This window comes from Anastrepha ludens, chromosome 6, assembly GCF_028408465.1.
Source record: "Anastrepha ludens isolate Willacy chromosome 6, idAnaLude1.1, whole genome shotgun sequence".
Lineage (NCBI taxonomy): Eukaryota > Metazoa > Arthropoda > Insecta > Diptera > Tephritidae > Anastrepha > Anastrepha ludens.
Genome location: NC_071502.1, coordinates 104,221,127 through 104,241,498, shown reverse-complemented (window position 1 = coordinate 104,241,498; position 20,372 = coordinate 104,221,127). Strand labels below are relative to the sequence as shown.

The 20,372-nt window shown below is 37.8% G+C and overlaps 3 protein-coding genes across 3 annotated transcripts; 1 reads left to right on the top strand and 2 right to left on the bottom strand.

The window, feature by feature from the left end:
• The first annotated feature begins 11,113 nt into the window (after positions 1-11,113).
• On the top strand, positions 11,114-12,904 carry LOC128867980 (zinc finger CCCH domain-containing protein 15 homolog). Its single transcript, XM_054109646.1, has 4 exons — positions 11,114-11,296; positions 11,428-11,730; positions 11,796-11,933; positions 11,995-12,904. The coding sequence occupies exons 1-4, from the start codon at positions 11,228-11,230 to the stop codon at positions 12,700-12,702; spliced, it is 1,218 nt and encodes a 405-aa protein (XP_053965621.1). The 5' UTR covers positions 11,114-11,227; the 3' UTR covers positions 12,703-12,904.
• A 33-nt stretch (positions 12,905-12,937) lies between these two features.
• Positions 12,938-15,332, bottom strand: LOC128867979 (mRNA export factor Gle1). The gene is made up of 4 exons (XM_054109645.1): positions 15,178-15,332; positions 14,884-15,102; positions 13,816-14,826; positions 12,938-13,751 (listed from the first exon to the last, which is right to left on the bottom strand). Exons 1-4 carry the CDS (start codon positions 15,187-15,189, stop codon positions 13,065-13,067), a joined length of 1,929 nt encoding a protein of 642 aa, XP_053965620.1. The 5' UTR covers positions 15,190-15,332; the 3' UTR covers positions 12,938-13,064.
• Positions 15,333-16,991: 1,659 nt separating this feature from the next.
• On the bottom strand, positions 16,992-17,765 carry LOC128867981 (vacuolar protein-sorting-associated protein 25). The gene is made up of 2 exons (XM_054109647.1): positions 17,626-17,765; positions 16,992-17,562 (listed from the first exon to the last, which is right to left on the bottom strand). Exons 1-2 carry the CDS (start codon positions 17,673-17,675, stop codon positions 17,088-17,090), a joined length of 525 nt encoding a protein of 174 aa, XP_053965622.1. The 5' UTR covers positions 17,676-17,765; the 3' UTR covers positions 16,992-17,087.
• Positions 17,766-20,372: the final 2,607 nt, after the last annotated feature.

The following is a 20,372-nucleotide window of genomic DNA, read 5'->3' as shown; positions in this document are numbered from 1 at the left end:
AATTCTTATGGCCTATATTGCACCATATGGACCTAGACGACATGTGGTTCCAGCAGGACGGCGCTACGTGCCACACAGCAAACGCCATTTTATTCCATTTCCACGTCTACCCGCTCTTATTGAAAAACCCTTTATAAATATATTTGTGCATAAGAATTGTTTTCAGACACACTTTAGAACATTTGTATTGCATCTCAATGAAAATCATTTCCAACCTAGCTAATATAAGACCCCAGCAGAGCCACTTGAAGTAACAATTTAAAATACGCCAAATTCAAATCCAACTGCTCTCATATAGGCGTGTATATACATATTTACACATATGCAGTTTACAGGGATCACCCATATCCTCAGGTACCCTGTAGGAAAATATATTGAGTGATTGGAATGAATTTTGTATAAGGAGGCAGGTAGCAATGCTTTGTTTCTAGACGCAACTTTGGTTTAAAATATACATAAATATAATGGGCGCTTATACCCTTCTTGGGTGTTTGGCTGAGCTTCTCCTTCTATTTGTGTTGTGCGTTTTGATGTTTTCATTTTCCAAATGGAGGGACCTAAAGTTTTATACCACCTCCGAACGCATATGATTTTTTAGGTTTACATTGTCTGCCATGGAGCGAGCGTCATTAGAAAACACTTTTTCTATCAATTGATGTTACGTGCATGGGGTTTAATTGCAAGACTGGGACAGTCACTGAGAAAGTTTAACGCTCTCGTTCCTGGAACCCAATGTATTCCCAATAGGCAGTGCGCTGTGACGATGCCAATTACTGCACTAGAGATTCAATGGTAGCTCGACTAGTTTTAACGCCCATTGGAATTTTAATATCTCGGCACCAATCATGGACTTATTCACTTAACATATGGGCTGAAAAGTCCCGGGTCTAACAAAGAAAACACGTTTCTTTTGTTCAAAATTAGCTTTATTCATTAACGCAATTTCCATCAAGAACAACGAAATCATTCCAGCGCCGCTATAACATTTCAATACCACTTTCGTAGAATGAGTTTTGTTTTGCCTCAAAATAGTCCTCAGTCTCAGCGATAACCTCTTCATTCGGCGAATTTTCTTACCGGGGAGCATTTTTTTAGGTCTGCGAACAGTCAGTAGTCGCTGGGAGCCAAATCTGGCGAATACGGTGGACAATTGGCGAAAGCAATTCGCGATCCAAATTCACTTTTTTATCATTCAAAACAATTTTGTAGATTTTTTGATGTTTTCTGGTGTTACCGCCCCATTTGGACGTCCATTGCTTTGTGCATGATCGGTGTCTCTACGACCACGTTTGAAGTGAGCAAACCATCCTTTTATTGGCGTTTCTCATGAAGCGGAGTCCCTATAACACTTTTCAAGCCATTGCTTCGCTTGAACGGTATTTTTCCCCATCAAGAATCCGTGTAGAATTAAAACACGAAATTTCACAACTGTCTTTTTTAGGTGGGTACTAACTGAAAAAGAGTTGAATGCAATAAAACTGTGCTAAGCTCGTGACTTTTCAGCTCATGCGTTACATTTACACCCTATTCCAAATATACTCGTGGCATAATCTTTCGATTTCAAATGAAACTGTTGTCCAATACTAAAATTGGAAGTAGTACACTCTGAACTCTCTCAGTATTCTTTTGGAAACGATTTCACTGGATTTCTAATTTTTAATTTTGCATTGAAAGTATTTACAATGGAGAACGTGAACTTAAGGTTAGATGGATGTTTGAATTATACTATTCTTAATCTATTAAGTGATGAGGCTCCAAACTAAAAAAATAGGTTTCATAAGCCGATTGAGAAATGCAGACATCTGAAGTAATTTATATAATAAGCAAATAGCGCTAATCGCTAAGCAAGTTGATAATTACAAGCTGAACAAAACATACCTCATTTTTTCTACATACTAATATACCTTTCCCTCACTACGTCTTATTTTCGCTACAGGCCATTTGTGACACATTTAAGCACTGTATACATTTGTATGCATGTTTGTACATCCCTTCTTGGACATAATAATATTTACGTGTGTTATTTAAACTTCCACTTCAACGCAAATTATCTGTGTCTCCGTGGGTTTTACGCTGCAAATGTATCATCACATTTTGCCCATGCTTGTTTGTGACACACGCGACCACACACATGGCGACGCCGCCGTCAGCGCACTGAGTACTTCAATGAGTTTTGAAACATAGCCGCAAGAGGCGTGAGGAGGAGACGACTGTCCAAAGCAATGAAACAACCACCCGACCATAGGTAGTGCATGGTGGCGACCACCAACAAAAACAATAACATTAACAATACCATACAGATGTATGCATGTAAGTAATTGACGTAGCAGGCGCAAATCCAACGGACGAAAGTGTAAACGTACGAAGAGAGAGAGAGGGCGATAGTGTTTCACTGACGCATGAATCAGCGTAAATGCGATGTCAGTGCTGCTATAAAAACGACAATAACAATAACAATAATTCAATTAAGCTGGAATGTGCAACAATAATGTGAAACGCGTCAATTGCAGAGCAATGTGGCGATGGCGCATACAAGAAACGACTGCGCGCATGCAAACATACAATATACATAAATACATATATTCATGTTCACATACTCATTGAATATTCATACACATATGCTTTCATACATTCTTAGCTGTTATTTGTAAAGCTAATAATTTTTTCGAGCTCTTGCGCGTGGAGGATGAGTAGGCGAAACAGCTGCGCTGAAAAAAGTCGCTGATTGCGGTACATACTTAAGTACATACATATATGCAGAATCATATTTATATACGAGCATGGTCATACATGAACTTCGCTGCCACCACAGCTGTCACCTTCCATAAACTAATAGCGCGGTAAATTTACGATATTTGCCTGTCATTTGAATCAATTTGTGCGAGCACTCTTGCAATTTCCGCCCCACATTGCAGCGATTTCAGCAGGAGCAGCTTCAGCTTCAGCAACACAAAAAAAAAAACAAGCCCAACAATAAATACACAACGCTGTGTGTGGCCACGTTGAGGGCGGTTGAGACGAACGACAGACCAACCGCAGCACGCGACTACAACACGAAATCGTCGAAAATAATAATAAACAACTAAACACCGGGTGCCGGTTGCCGGTTGCCGGCATCGGAGACCACACATAAGCTATGTATTTATTGGCGCAAGTAGAGGAAGTAAAATTAGTAGCAACAACAGCGAGAGCAGCAGCAAATATAAGTACACCGCGCCAACCGTTGCTCTCAATACTTTTCTTTGCCTGTTTGTGATTGGCCATCTACCCCTTTTACTCTTCCACTAGCCAAGTTTTTGTCTTGCTAATACTATGCTTTGTTATTGTAGCGATTGTTACTCTTGCCAATGCTGTCAGAGTCAGACTTAACCGCAGCCACTGCTCTACTTTGTTGTTCTTGCCTCAACGCTTTTTTCTTTGTTTTTAAGTATTGTTGTGTTGTTATGTGGTTTTGTTATTCTAGCGTTGTTATTATACCGTTGTTGTTGGTGTAGTGTTTTACTTTCAACTTCGCTACACATGGCTGCCAGTACGCTATTTTGCTGTTACGCCGTTGCTCTGCCGCCTGCGTCTTTAATTCGCCTTTTGGGTGGTCTCATCCAAATTCGGTCGACGTTGTGTGTGGTCTCTGAGTGCGCGGTATGTACATATGCACATATCCATACATATACATGTATGTATATTATACACATATGTAGGTGTGTGTGTACATGCATATGAACACACTTACTTGCATAAACATATATCTACATTTGTATGTATGAATTTATTTATATTATCGGTCTGTGTGGTCCCCACACACATGTGTGTGGTCCAACCATCAACGTCAGAGTCTTGCATGTTGTTGTTGCGGCTGTTGCTCGTACTGCCGTTCGCCATTCACCTTCTGGCGGCGCTTCGTTATTTTTCGCATAAAACTGTTGTTATTTCCCCTCTATAATTTATGGTTTGGCTTTCGTTTTTGCTTCTATGATTATTTCAATTTGCAATTGCGGCAATAAAAAACATACATAAGCCTCCATGCATACATTAAATCACACACACATTTTTTACTATTAATGTGTATTTAAATTTAAAAGCTTTTATAAATATGTATGTATCTTTAAATTTTTTCAGCGCTCGCATAAGTATTTCATTGCAATGCCATAGGTACACAATCTGCAGTCTTAACCGCCAATTGATTAGAGACTAGCGTTCGATCCGCAACTATTTACATACATACGAATCTTTTATTCACTGTAAATACATACGTACGTACCATAAAAGCTTTTTTGCGATCAGGTAATGTCAAGGTATAGTATATCATGGCGAAGTTGACGAATGAGCAATTTGCGACCAGTTTATCAATGCTAGCTAGAAGCATGGTAGCTTCAGTTTGAAGTTAGCTAATTCACCGGTTCCGTTCAATTGCCATCGTAGCAAAAGAAGAGGAACTGCCAGACAAAGGAAGTATCAAAACGTGATTCCAAACACTCATTAAGGGGTTATATACAGTTAGAAGGCCGAAAAAAGCGAATTTTCCAGAATTTTTTCTCAGAAAACTTGTAAATATATTGATCTAAAAATTTGTAGACATATTATGTTATCTTTTAACTGTATTTTAAGACTTAGTATTAGTAAAAATATTTATTTGGAAAGGAACTACAGCTGATCTCTGGGAGCTTCTCTCAAAAAAGACGTTTTGCGGTGACCACTATATCTCTGAACTGGATCCTCTGAAATTAAAAACCAAACAGATTCCGTTAAAGTAATTTTAAATCTAATAATTAGTCGAAGGAATAAGCAGAATAAATTTCTTTGACCAATGGTGGTTTCTCAAAAAAATATATATTTTTGACCAAAATTTCGGCATTAAATTGTTTATAAAAAAAAATATTTATCGGTGAGAAAAAATATTCGATTAATTACTAAAAAATATATTTAAGAAGATCGTATTAAAATTTGAGACTAATCGGTTTAGCTGTTTTCGAGTACTATGGGCCACCGACTTTGAAAACACCATTTTGAGAAAAACGCTTTTAAAGTTTGAAAATCACTTTACATAGAATGAAATGCCTTTTCAAATTTGCGTATAACTTCGAAAATATTAACCGGAACGAATTTTCTGTGTGTATTTCAAGGCGAATCTATTAAAGGTAGTGTTGAAAAATCAGCTGAGTTGTTTTTTTTTTCTTTCGCCGTGTCCATGTGGCTGTCAGCTCGGAATGTAACAAGGCGAATTCATTATTTGTTTTCTAGTTTCTAAATACTTTACTTTGACGATCAAACGTACAGAACAGTGTTGTTGGTCTAGGGGCACCCCCTTTAATGAATGCACCTTGGTTGGTGTATTCTTAAATATACACATATCCATTAAGAAAATTAAATAAAAAAAATCGATTTTTGAAAATCCTAACTGTATATAACCCCTTAACCAATCTAGCTTAGTCTCGATCAGCAAACTATTGAGCAATGGCACTGGAGAGTCTACACGTTATTATAACACGTTCCTACCTACATACATATTTGCTTGATCGCGTGTTCGGCGTCCACTGCGGGCATGGAACATCAAATCAAAAAAATTTTTTTCTAATGACGATTGCCCTTCTGCAGGTAATGGGAAACCTTTCAAGACACTTCAGTCATGAAAACTCGTCTCTTTAAAACCATGTGCCGTTAGGAGATGGCACACCATAAATTGGCAGAGAAGTTTGTCCAAACCATAACGGATAACGAATCCTCATCTTGAAATCCCGCACTGGTAGAAAATTTGGTGAAATACAAGTCGATTCTATTCGCAGATGATAAAGCCACGGAAATATTAATGCGTCACCTTCACACAGCATTCGGTGACGATTCGGTACAAAAAGCGCTGCTTACGACGCATGTTGCTCGATGGCGGGCGAAATGCTGAGAAGCAATTTGTAGGCAACTTTCTTTGTTGTTGCGGCAAAGTCGCCATTTTTGAACTTTGCAAACCATTTTCGTACTGTAAACTCGCCTATGACACCTTCTTCATACACGTCGCAAATGTTCCGGGCTGCTTCGGCAGCTTTTTGATCTCGATGAAAAGCAAAGAAGAGCAGGTGTCGAAAATGTTGAGTTTTGCCTCCTGGGTATTTCAAGTTTAAAAACTAATAAAAAACTAAATAACTCTAAAATACAATTAACATAGTTTTGTAGAGCAGAAAGAGTTCTGTTGAATGAATACTTGCCCTTTACCAAAGAGCAAATAAATCGTTGTAAAATAAAAGAAAATATAAAAACGCTTTGAACTTATTCCCCAACCCAATATTTCCGACGTATGCCAAGTTCATGAATTGGAAAAGTACTTGCCGCCTGATGTAAAGGCTAAATTTAGCACCGCGCTTACCCAATAGTTAAACGGATGAACTATTGAGGGGTCCACACAAGAAAGAGTTGGGATTTCGCGACCGCAGTACCTCTGTTAGGTGTTTGGCCAAGCTCCAACTTGTAGTGTGTATCTTGAGTTCTCTTACATTTGGGGAAACCTACAGTTTTACGCTGAAAAACTTCTTCTGGTGATTTGGTGTTTCATGTCCACACTGGAATTCGAATCTGGGCCCTGCTTTTTTCTAGTAGATTCAACAACAGCTGATATTTGCCTATGCATTCAATTCCGTTGCTTGGAAAAGTTGCATACAAAACAAACATAAACAAACTCATCAAATGCCTGTAACAAGCAATAGACAGTTAACTTTTTGCTAGAATTAGTGAAATTAAACGATTTATAGTCCACCACACTGTGCAATTACCGCTCCTACATTGACTTCAACAAAGGTCATTGGGGCGGCTTCGAGGAATTCACCAAAGACACATCGCCGCTCTTCCCGTTCCTACTGATGTACGCGTAAGCGAATATGGATTCCGCAAGGCGATTATCGCTGCTGCGGCTCGCTTCATCCTGGCTGAAAGGATCCGGGACTTACGCCACGATTTCTCAGCCGAAGCAGCCGTTCTAGCAAACGAGCGTGACCGCCTACGCCAGGCCCATCCCAAGGATCATCGAATAAAGGATTTCAATTTAGAACAGGAGTCATGTCAATAGAAACAGGAGTCGAACTCGATGCAGCAATAGAAGCATTCACTAATGTTATTCATGAGGCAGCGTATTTGTCCAGCTCCTTGAGAGAGAAACTCCTTTCTAATGACCATGTACAAGTCCCTCCTGAAATACTACTTCTAATTAATAAAAAAAAGAAGATTACGAAAAATCTGGCAGGAAAACAGATACCCCGCTAATAAAAGAGCACTGAATAAAGCTACGAAAGAACTCAAAACAAAACTATCTGATCTCAGAAATCAATCGTTTAGTTCTTTTATCAAAACACTTGAACCTACAAAAAACGATGAACACAAAATCTGGAGGGCTTCTAAATATATAAAGCGGCCAATCAAGCGTAATGTCAGCATTAGGGATTCTAATGGGGTATAGTGGGTATGGTGCAGAAGCGATGAAAGTAAAACAGAGGCTTTTGCCAAACACCTCTATCAAATTTTTCAGCCAAATCTTTACAAATTTTCTTGAATCCCCATGTCAAATGGATTTTCCGATCAGCCGGATATCAAATAGTGAAGTATCTGAAGAAATACTTAGACTAAATAACTGCAAGGCTCCTGGATATGACTGCATTGATAGCAAAGTAGTTAAAGCTCTACCTGAGAAAGCTATTGAATTCCTTACAATAATCTATAATGCCATTCTCAATGTAAATCACTACCCAACACAATGGAAATGTGCTGTTGTTGTTATGGTGCCAAAACCAAATAAACCCGAAAACTTTCTTAAGTCTTACCGCCCCGTTAGTTTGCTTGTAACGTTCTCGAAAATATTCGAACGGATATTTTTGAAGAGAATGTTACCAGTAGTAGGTTACCACAACATCATTCCCGAACATCAGTTTGGGTTCAGGGTAAGACATGGCACACCAGAACAATGCCACAGGGTTGTGAATGTAATTAGGGATGCGCTAGAGAGGAAGCAATACTGTTCTGCAGCTTTTTAAGATGTTCAACAGGCATTCGACAGAGTATGGCATGTGGGACTTCTAAACAAAATTAAAAAACTCCTGCCAGCACATTTCTATTTGATCCTTAAATCCTATCTGAGTGAAAGGCACTTTTATGTTAGACACCGAGATGCGTCTTCAGAAATATACAATATTAGCGCTGATGTGCCCCAGGCTAGTGTGTTGGGCCCCGTCCTATACACAATATTTACTTCCGACATGCCAATAACAGAAGAAGTGGAAGTGGCTACTTATGCTGACGATACAGCCTTCATAGCTTCTAGCGATTCACCTGCAAAAGCATCCTCTTTGCTGCAAAACCAACTAAATATTTTAGAAATTTGGCTTGATAAATGGAGGATCAAAGTTAACTCCGACAAGTCTACCCATGTCACCTTTACGTTAAGAAAAGATAACTGCCCTAGAATATTTTTAAATAATGCTGTAATACCAACGAATACCAAGGTGACATATTTAGGAATGCATTTAGATCGACGCCTTACTTGGAAATCCCATATTAAGGCCAAACAAGAGCAGTTTAAAAATAAAACCAAGCGAATTCACTGGCTGCTTGGTCGCAAATCTCAGCTTACTTTAGAAAAATAAATAAGATTATATAAAGCTATTTTAAAGCCTGTATGGACCTACGGTATACAGCTTTGGGGAACTGCTAGCAAATCGAATCTAGAAATCCTGCAACGCTACCAATCAAAAACTTTGCGTGCTCTTGTTAACGCCCCTTGGTTTGTCACAAATGAAGCAATACACAAGGACTTAGATATCCCATTTGTAAAGAGTGAAATTCCAAACTTTTCTAACAGATATCTTGCACGGCTGTCAAACTATGTAAATACGAATGCTATATGCTTATTAGACTCAAGTAATGAAACAATACGACTGAAGCGTTATCATATCTTAGACTTGCCATTTTTCTAATTTTGCTGAATTAAATTATTTATTCAACACTAAATAAAAAACAAAATACATAAGTTCCTATATGAAGATAAGCAACTCATTAGTACAAATGAAATTTAATACATTTAAGATATAAGATTTGCACAAATATCGTAATTTTATATGTAGCTTTGCATTTGTGCAAATACTACTGCTGCTATTAGATTATAAGACCTAATTTGCTGAATATCATTGTATTCAGATAGATTGCAAATAAAATATTTACACAAAAAAAAAAAAAATTTAGAGCTTCGGCAACTGGTCATCCAGCACAAGGGCACTAAATGGGCTAAGCACCTGAAGATCTGCAACTTCACCTCGGGTGTGAGTAAGCTCTGGTCCTTATCGAACCCAACGAAGCACAACTATAGGGGGGCAATCACTTTCGGTGTTTGTACTTCGTGGGACCCGAAGAGATGCTCGAGCTTTTTAGCCGGCAATTCATTTTACTTTCTCCGGTACCGACAGGATTAACATGTTGATGCTGTAAAACTTGGGTACATTGAGAGTAATAAATCCGCTAAACAAGGGGAGTCTTATCGTGGAATAACGAATTTGTGAATATAAGTTAGCCCCTCCTACTCCCAATCTTCACGAAACACCTGACTCCAATTGTACATCAACATGGTTTCCGTAGAGTGCACAGTAGCACTATAGCACTCCCCGCCGTAAACATTTGGATTAATCGTGAGCTCAACCAAAACAGCCCCTGCGAGAAGACTGTTCTAGCAGCGTTGGACCTGTCCAAGGCTTTCGATACAGTCAACCATTCCATGCTACTAATTGATAACCAACAGTCGACACTCTCGCTATGGCTGAAGAGGTGGACGCGAACTACCTGAGTGGTCATCATTCGTCAGTGCTATTTCGAGACCAAATCTCTAAACAGAGAGTTCCCCTGGGACTGAATGGGTGGTCCGCGAATTACTTGAGTGGACGGCAATCATGTGTTATCTTTCGAGACCACAGCTCAAAACAGAGGAGGATATAGCAAGAAGTGCCGCAGTGCCATTTCATTCTTGCTTTTCAGCTGCTATATTTCGAAGCTCACCCAACAACCATAGAGTTGGTCCCCTATGCTGACGATTGTTCGATAATGCCGTCCAGCAATGGCATTGATGACTTGTGGTCCAAAGTGAACGTTCATCTCGCCAACCTTTGTCACTGCGAGGAATCTCTAGCTTTCCCCACTAAATCCACGACGCCCCTCTTTACCTGGACGAAGGAGGTCGAACTGCAGTTAAAGGTGAGAGTCGATCGCACACCAATACCAGCCATTTAAAACCCCAAATAATAATACGTTCACATATAAGTAGATGATCCACTTTTTCCTGATTTATTCCCAATCCATAATCAAAAAGCTAGATTTCCCATACAAAATTTCTCTCCCAAAATCTGAGATTATAAAATAATCCTAGATAATAACCATACTTTTTGACATATAACCCTGTGTTTTCTGTGTAATAGATCGTTATTTTTACGCGTGTAAAGAAAAACGTCAAACTAAATAAAATGGATGCCGGCAAAGAAAACAGGTTTTTAGGCATAATTCTAATAAAATATTTGTTAGGTATTATTAACTATGTATTCATATAACAGAAAATAGCGTGCGTCCCGAGTGTCATCTTATTACTTATTATATGTAATATCGAATTTCGGATGCCTTAGTAAACATCGTTTACGGATTCCCTCTAACTGTTTATTATTAGCAGCCAATTGCGCAATTAAATTAGCTATTCCCTCTCCTTGTATTTTCTTCATATCGTTAATAATAATTAAACAAACCAAAAACAACGAAATATTCCTTTCACAACAGTATTGATCTGCCATATGTGAACGGGTAGATTAATTTTGTGGATTTGTTGAAAATTAATGTATATGTGAACGTACTTTAAGGTCTAAAACCGGTAGCAGGCAGCATCTGAGGCAAAGACAAAGAAATGTTGCTCAAGGAATAAATGCCTCATAAGGAGCTAAGCAAAGATTTATAGCGTTAGAATAATTTTAATTACATATAAATATTATTAAATTAAACAAATTTCATAAAAGTGATCAAAAATAACTAGAAATGAAAGATACTACTATAGATTATTTCTTAAAAGAACTCTTAAATGGCAATACTGCGTAACAACCAAAACTTTGAAATTTTGCTTTTTGACAGCGAGCTGTCGATTGTAATTTGCAGGTTTCTTTTATGAACTGTTTTTATTAAGCCACACGGGCGAAACAAACTTGCAGCCGCGAAATACTGTATTGTTTTCAAAATGCCACCGAAAAAAGCTCCTGCTGCAAGCAAAAAAACCGAGCAAAAGAAGAAGGAGAAGATCATTGAGGTAAGGTTACTTTGATGTCTCCACTGAAGGAATATTGAAATACGCCTAACCTAACTTTCTACACTGATGTTCATTGCTGCTCGTCGCCAACTCATTTATACATATTGCCACTTCAATTAAACTGTTTGCAGGATAAGACTTTTGGTTTAAAGAACAAGAAAGGCTCCAAACAGCAGAAATTCATACAGCAAGTACAAAAACAAGTGCAGTCCGGTGGTCAGCACCCACGTACCGATGGCGATAAACGAAAGGATGATAAGGAGAAGAAGCTGCAAGAGCAGCGTGAATTGGCCATGATCTTCCGACCCGTGCAAATGCAGAAAGTGGAAAAGGGCACAGATCCAAAATCGGTAGTGTGTGCGTTCTTCAAACAAGGTAGCTGTACTAAGGGGGATAAGTGTAAGTTCTCGCACGACTTGACCATTGAACAAAAGGTAAGCTTTACTGTAGCACAAAAAAACAGCATGTATTTTTTTTTTTTTGTGTTTTGTTCGCATAGACCGAGAAGCGCTCAATATATGTGGATATGCGCGATGATGATCCTGATGACAACATGGCCAATTGGGATGATGCCAAATTGAAGGAAGTGGTAGATAAAAAGCACTCTGACGAAAAGAAGAGACCAACAACTGATATCGTGAGCAAATTTGCAATATTATCTTCAATTTAATGTAACAGATTTAATGTCTCTTTTTAAGATATGTAAATATTTCCTTGAAGCTGTGGAAAAATCCAAATATGGTTGGTTTTGGGAGTGTCCCAATGGTGCAAAGTGCATCTACCGCCACGCGCTACCACAAGGGTATGTGCTCAAAAAAGATAAAAAGAAGGACGACAAACCTAGTGAGATTTCTTTAGTTGATCTAATTGAAAGAGAGCGCGCCGCACTCGGCTCAAATCAAACACGCGTTACTCTGGAAACTTTTTTGGCTTGGAAGAAACGCAAAATACAAGAAAAGAAAGATAAAATGGCTGCAGAGGAGGAGAAAAAGAAGAGTGACTTTAGCAAAGGCAAACAATTTGGAATTTCCGGAAGGGAAATGTTCAGTTTCAATCCTGACCTGGTCGATGATGGTCCAATGGAAGAAGGTGATGCAGCATTTGATAACTACGAGCGTTCAGACGACGAAGATGTAATGGAATTCAAGGAATTAGATTTAGCTGCACTTTCACTGGCTGCTCAGGAAGCGGATGGCACGGGAACCGTAGCCTCTGAATCGCGCTTGCAGGAACAATCTGACGCGGCGGCGAAGCAAGCGGCTGAAGAGGAAGCTGCAGCAACAACAAGCAATGAAAATAGCACACCTGCCAACGATGCAGCACCCATTAACAAAGAACTATTTATGGGTCTTGTAGATGAGCTAGATGACCTGGATATTGAAGATGGAGACGATGACGACGACTGAGCAAACAAAAACCAACTATAAAGAAAATCCATGGCGCCTCACGTTAGTGGCATAAATATCGGTTAAACTAGCAGTAGCTTGGATTTTGCTACAAATTTAGAAACAATAAAAGATAATTTACTAGCTTCTCTGATATGAAATGATGTAACATTACAAGAATTTATTAAATAACAAAATTCTCTCTAAATTGGAGACAAATAAATTGTTGCTTATAGATTTAAAATTAAAAACGAGAGTAGATCTTAAAACGAACAAAAAAAAGACAGCCGCTTCGACTGAATTTTTCGTCTTACAACAATAATGCTACACATAATACTAGGCTTATAAATTTACTGATGCGCAGTGTTTTATCTGCACCTGAACTACCAAAAAGAAGGCCCGAGTGTGCCTTGCGGCTCAGGGATTTGTTTCTGATTCAAACAATTCATGAAGAGCATTTCCAAACGCGTACGCGGGCCGCCTTCGTCCACTTGTGCCAATTTTGCGAAATAATCGCGTTGGATGTACAGAAGCAGTTTAGAGAATTGTTTGCCGTAAGTGCGACACATGGCGAAGCCCAATGTCTGCAGCATTTCCAAAATCAATGTCGCGCTAATGTCGGGCAAAGGCTCAAGATTGCTGTAATCAACAAGCCAACGCCAAGCATGCTCAAGTCCATATGGGTGATCCGGGCCGTCGGCCCGACGTCCATTCGTAATCATCACGGCGGCATATAAACGTGTAATACCCGCCTGTCGTTTCAAGTCGTTGTACTCTTCCACGGATTTACTACGCAACGGCACCAGAGACGGTGATTCCTTAAAGATGTAGGCAAGGAAAAGTTTTCCAAACTCGGGTATGAGCTTCCAGAGTGAGACCACAACCGAGGCGACAGGAAAAGCGGCCTGTGGATTGCTGGAAATGGCGGTTTCACCTTGATTCACAAACCGTTTCGCTGTCAACAACAAGCAATAATTGCGACCCAAGGGATGGTCGTTAACGCTAACTTGTCCCTCCGCAGTTTTGAGTGGTTGTCCATTGAGGAAGTTAAAAATTCGTTCGAATTTATCCTATAACAAATAGGTACAAATCTTTATAGAGACTTCATTTTCCAGATAGATATATGGTACAAACCTGCAAATGCTGTGCACTGACTGCCGATATGGCATTCAATGGTATGTTAATCGCTTTCTGGCAAGCAAACCTATACTTCTTCATATTTTCATCCGATTGCAGAGGCTTCACACCATCTACCTTTTCCTGATAAAAACTGTAGATTTCTTGATAGAATTTTTGTGCAACGGAGTTCTCCTGATTTGCGGTCGTTGCCGTGTGGCTTACTTTCTCTGTAGGCACCGATGGTTGAGTCAATGGCTGTGTGTGCTGTTGCAGCTGCGTCTCAGGAGTTTGCTGTGCTGGCACTGTTTGATGTGCCGCTTGTGAGTGCTCTGTAGTGGTTGGCGCTGTTGTCTCAACCAGTGCCTGTGGTGTTTGCGACAAGGTCAAAGCAGCAGCGAACACTTGTTCTTCGGCCTTGCGCTGCTCTTCTCGCTGCGTGTGTTCTTGCTGTTTTACTAGTTTTTCCAAATCTTCATTTATGGTCGCATATAAGGCGTCCATTTTATTACAAAGACTGTCAGCGAGTTTTAGTTCTGCGGCGCCGCATTCATCTGTTTTAATTTTGGTAGTTAGCGTTTCGAATAATTCGACGAGTTCTTTCAATTGGCGATTGTAATCGCTGCAGGATAGCAGCGCTTGTTTGTCAATGGAAATCAACGCTTTCGCAACAGCTTCATATTTGCTACGAAAAACGCTGTGGTATTTGGCCACACATTGAAAGGAGAAAAGTTGCAGCTGACGCTTGGCTTGCAAGCGCATGGAACTTATTTGCTGCTCGTATTCCTGCAATTCGAGCATTGTCTGTTTTTCAGCCTCTTGTATTATTTGTGCATCGCTGCGATGTTTCTCCGCGATTAGCTCTTGTACGTGTTTCCCTTGTTGTTCACGCAGGCGCGCCGCATTTTCCCGTAATACGGCCAGTTGTTTTTCCTGCATATTGTGCATTTGCTGGCGTACATGTTTCTTGCGCTTTTCCTCAGCATCGCGTAGTATCATTGTGGCGCTAACCAGTTCATAGTCTAAGGACTTTAGTTGCAATGACGTTAGATAATAATACGCATTATCCGTATTATTGTTACTTACCGAAGAAGGTTTTAACACTGGTATTATTAGCTTTGGTGAGCTTTCTCGTTTTTGTACCCGACTTTTTTGGCAAATGGTTGGTGTACTTTCCGGCTCTTCATCTCGTGGCTCGGGCATGTCTGGCCCAATGGTGCGCTCCTTAATTAATGGTGAAATTTCTATTGCATGCTGGAACGTTATTTCATGTGGTTTTAAGTCGCCAACCTCTAACTCGCAACTCTTTGGTGAATGAAACGTAACAAAATATTATTTCTTAAAGTAAATGATTTCAAGTTAATTCTCATGTATACTTACAACTTCACTCATTTTAGGTTGTTGAATATTACCTCAGTGTATATTTCTATCTATCTTAATACACTTAGTAAAACAAAAATCAGTTGAGCGCGATTATTTTCGTGCATAAACAAAACTCTTCAGCTGATCTGCAAAAACGTAGCAAAGAATGGCGTACAGAGTCATTTGTCAGAGAACGTAAAAATCAATTTACGTTCTTTGCATTTGTGAGCACAGGGGGACGAAAATTAAAAAAATTATAAAAATAAGTTTGTTCGTTAACACGCAAAATTTGTAATGGTATTACAAGTTATCACAAAACAGCTCTCGTTAAGACCCCTTTTTTATTCTTAATTTATATTTATTTAAGTCATATATATTATTTAATTTTAAATCCTGTTTGGATTTAAATTCATCACAATAATTTGAGACACATAAGATTTAAAAATTGTATTTTTAATTTTGTAATTTATTTCTTGTTGATGTGCTAAAAAACTGATTTTCACAGATACAACCTCATATAAGAAAATAAATAAATTCATATATATGCATACATATGTATATACATCAGAAGAAGAAAATGTAACAAATAAAAGCATCGTAATATAACGTTGCTGCACCAGCTACCACTGTATTCAGGGACTTAGTCTTTTCCATAAATTGGATCATCTCGTCTTATGAATCATTGCCAACACCTTCATTCGTTTGCTATTTCTTGTAACCTGAGCCTGAAGCAATTAATTCAAAACGAAAACCTTTATATTCGATTCGTTCTGTGTTGATCAATTTCTACTCGGCGAAATGTTCTTGCTGAGCAGTAATGAAAGAGAATTTATACAAGGTGGTAGCACTAAGCAACAACATATACATGTATTTTGTTTTTGCAATGTGGTATTTTGTATGTCAAAATTTCTAAGCAACAACAAAGAAACAGATCACTTTGAATATCAATTACGTTCGTAATCGGAAAGCAAATTAAGAAATTTCACTGTCGAGGAAATATTTTATAAAAGCCTTTCTTCAGCGTTACTTTCAAACGAAATTTATTTACAAAAAAAACTCGAACACTATCAGCTGTTTTGTCGTCTTCTACCCCCTTTGGAACATGTTTGCAAATTTGGGGAATATTTAGTATAATGCCGGAGGCTTTGAAAAAAAAAGATGTAACGAGAGGAGAAGAGAAGAGAGGATCTTAAAACTGAAAACCGCACCATCCGGAGGCTTATAGTCCTGAATTAATTTATTGTTCATGTTGTGTAATTTAGTTTATAAGGTTTTTTGCATATAACTCCTTTTCGCGTTGGCGGCCTTCGATAGCACTTGATGCATCAATGCTCTCTGGTATGATAACTTCCATACCCATCATCAACACTGAATTGAAACACTTCGCTTTTTTCGCTCCCACGACACTTGGTTCTAGGTTACCGGAACTACCCGGATTTATATCTGGCCAAGGATTGTCACTCTAGCAGCATTCAACGTACATATGTATATTGGGAATGTTTATACTGTTACAACAACACTTAATTTTTGCTTGTATTTTTATTTTCATTTGCAGATATCCGGCAACACTACACTGTTGTCAATTCTAATGAATTGTTATTCGTTTTTAAAATTGGAAAGTGATGATATTGATGGCAATATACTAAACACGACCTATTAGGAATTATAAAGATTGTTCCTGAACTACTCCCTAACATCTCTACCAAGCTTCAATAAATAAGTCATAATAGTTTGCCTAAAATCGCCTATTTTACATTATACCAAAGCCGACACTTAATTCCCATTTGCTGACTGTTGCACTAGATGAAAATATTAAAAATAAAAGTTCAATGTCCAGGCTTTTCTAAAAAATATTTTCACTAATATTTTATTTATCACTGTCAGAAAAAAATAATGCAGACGTACACAAATAATATATACACTGACTTCTAGAAGAATTTAATGCCATAACTGTCGTCCAATTGCACTATCTCACATTTGCCTTTATTCTCCAAAATGCGCAATGCATTCAACAGCACTGCCTCATCAACACCATGAAATTCCATGCCCTCAGAATTCTCGCCAGACGCAATTTCATACAACGTGCAAATTGTATTCAACTGCCCCGTCTGCTGCACCCAATCGTACACCATATTCGCATACTCCTCCAATGTATACCAGTACACCTGCCACTCTATGCGTCGCTTATCCAGGGGTGCTGCATGACCGGTTTGTCGCAACTGCTCCAAAATATGCAATATAGTTTCGGGTGTTAAGCGACGTTTCAATGTTTCATTGTAGAAAAGTGGAAAGCTACTTTCATTAATATTAACTTGGAATTTATTCAGATGTTTGAGGTACTGCAGAAAGAGATCGGACCATACTTTAATTTGCTGATTGCGTGTCTCTTCGTGTGGCTGTAAACTTAGGAGGAAAAGAAAAGTCGAGATTTCAAGAGTGAGATTTCATGGTTGATTGGTGACTTACGTGAAAAATGGTGGAAATGTATACTCCCATGGCCATTGAAATTCTGTCATTGTGAAAATTTTCAATATTCTTAAGAATTAAAAAATATGTTTGTTTTTATTTTTATCAATGAGGCTAAAATGCGATACTTGTACGTGTATGAAACACAGAGTGTATAGAATGCAGACATAAATATCGTTATTGTAATACTATGGTTAAGTTATGGCGCTATGGTACCTCTACTTTGAGCTTATGTCATCAATTATTGGTGCCGTAGCCATGAGCAGCTGCTATTTACATATACTATCACATATTTGTGTATTTCGAAATGCAGAAATTGAAAAAAAATAACAACAAGTATACCGCAATGCAGCAAACGCAACACAATGCAATTGGTTATGATTACGGCCAAAATTCAATTGATCTCTATCAAGAATGATAGATATAGAGGTGGCTATGGTTATGACTCAAGGCGAATTGAGTACCTTAGGTGGCGTCTTTAAAACAGTTAACAGTTACTTTATTTTTCGCGATTTTGACAAGTCTGACGTCAGCTTCCTTTCCGATACAAAACAAACAAAAGGAGGAGAAATTACATGTTTGTGAAAATTCAGTGATTGGCTTGGTAATATTGTGAGCTGTGAGATTTAAACTAGTCAAACAAATGAAAACGAAGTTCCGTGTGTTAAATTGTGAAAGCACAAAATAATATAAAGCCTCCAAATGCAGTTTGTTTTCGTTTTTATGTGAAAGAAAGTGTGTGTGTGTGCGTATAACTTCTGATGTTTGGTTGTTTTCACTGCTTCTTCACAAACAAGTAATTCCCCTTCCTTTTGAGTGTTTATACATGGACTCTTATGTATGTCACAGCGAATTCAGAAGGCGCAATCTATTTCTCTATAATTTTTGAATTCTGAGTGAGAGTGAGTGCGCAGAGGTAAACTCTTTTTCATAGTGTCAAACTTAGTCCAGCAAGAAATAAATATATACTAGTCGATACCTTTTTTTTATTTTTTTTTTATAATTGGCGAGTACACCCTTTTTTGGGTGTTTGGCCGAGCTCCTCCTCCTATTTGTGGTGTGCGTCTTGATGTTGTTCCACAAATGGAGGGAACTACAGTTTCAAGCCGACTCCGAACGGCAGACATTTTTATAAGGAGTTTTTTTATGACAGAAACACACTCGGAGGTTTGCCATTGCTTGCCGAGGGGCGACCGCTATTAGAAAAATGTTTTTCTTAATTTTCACCGAGATTCGAACCAACGTTCTCTCTGTGAATTCCGAACTTTAAAACAGTGTAAAGTACACATTAAATTTACATTCGTTTGTTAAAGAAGTTAACATTGAATTTTAGCACCGCGTTACACACCAGTGATCTCACAGATGGTTGTTGAATACCCTGGCGTTTTGTGGATTTTCATCCCGCCATTTAAATAAAAGTAAAAAATATTAAATTATTGAGTGTGGCGAACACACCGCGACTTTTGACTTACCGACTAGGAGATAAGCGAAGGTATTTATTTGATTTTTTATATCGTCGAATCTAGATTTGACAAGGCAAAAGGCGGTGTTGATAAATCAGCTAATTGGTTTTTTTTTTCTTTCGCCGTGTCCATGTAGCTGTCAGCACAGAATAAAACAAGGCGAATTAATTTTTTGTTTTCTACTTCGTCAATACCTTGGCGTGACAATCAAACGTTCAAAACATTGTTGTTTGTATAGTTCCACCACTTTCAATAAATGCGCCTTGAGATTTGATAATGCTATGTAAAGAAGTAGGGATTTTCACGCATTCCACGCTATATCTACCCAATATTGTGGCGGATAAGGAGTCATTTTTCGATTGCACCTTTTCGAACTACTTGGACTTTATGATCACAATTTTCGATGAATAAAACACCTTCAAGTATTACATTAAAATGATTTTAGTATATTTAAATATACATATTTTTACTTATTATTAGAAAAAATGTGTTAACATTTTTGCATATACCTTTTTTCTCGCAATCTTTGTTTCTGTTTTGTTTTTGTGTTGTGTTTTGCGAATTTCATCGATAAATAATTTTTATCTTTTATTTACTTTTTGTTTTTTTTTTTAGATTTTTAGTAATATACAAAAGGGGGCCGACCAGATTTTAACTCTCCACGCGTCTTCAAATCAATCGTCACCGTGTGCAAACGTTAGCGTCAAATTTTAGTAAGTAAAACACTCACTTTTAGCGACATAAACATGATTGATACATAATTTGTTTTTTTTTATTCTTTTCAATATACGTATGTATATATTATATATATATATATATATAGATTTATTTATTCATTCAATATTTATAAATATACGCGCGAAACTTACTGCTAATTTACATATACATTTAAAGTGTTTACTGCTCTTTTCATATTCCAGTATTTACTCTTTTTGCTCTCTTGTGCGGCAACAACACAATACTATTTTTATTTTAGCGTATTTATATATATATAGTTTTTTTTTGTTGAATCAGTTTTTCTCAATTTGTTATATTTCAAATATACAAGTTACATAGAGCTATGGCAGCGCGTTTGTAAAAAACAAAACATTAATAAAGAATATATTAATTTACAAATAAATTGCATTGCAAAGCAAAAAAACAAAAAAAGAACATATTATTATAATAATAAACTTAATTAAGCAATATTTATTTAAATTACAAAATTTTCGTATCGCCGTTTTTGCTGCTTTACTACTACACAATGTGAAAACAAAATTTTGCATTTCATTTACTTTTAGACTT

Bases quoted from the DNA above. Each gene is read 5' to 3' on its own strand.
- LOC128867980 (XM_054109646.1), top strand. From the start codon at position 11,228: ATGCCACCGAAAAAAGCTCCTGCTGCAAGCAAAAAAACCGAGCAAAAG. The intron at 11,297-11,427 runs GTAAGGTTACTT...AACTGTTTGCAG, and splicing joins AGAAGGAGAAGATCATTGAG to GATAAGACTTTTGGTTTAAA. The intron at 11,731-11,795 runs GTAAGCTTTACT...TTGTTCGCATAG, and splicing joins ACTTGACCATTGAACAAAAG to ACCGAGAAGCGCTCAATATA.
- LOC128867979 (XM_054109645.1), bottom strand. The intron at 14,827-14,883 runs GTAAGTAACAAT...TTGCAACTAAAG, and splicing joins CAGTGTTAAAACCTTCTTCG to TCCTTAGACTATGAACTGGT. The intron at 13,752-13,815 runs GTTTGTACCATA...TATTTGTTATAG, and splicing joins TCAGTGCACAGCATTTGCAG to GATAAATTCGAACGAATTTT.
- LOC128867981 (XM_054109647.1), bottom strand. From the start codon at position 17,675: ATGACAGAATTTCAATGGCCATGGGAGTATACATTTCCACCATTTTTC. The intron at 17,563-17,625 runs GTAAGTCACCAA...TTTCCTCCTAAG, and splicing joins ACATTTCCACCATTTTTCAC to TTTACAGCCACACGAAGAGA.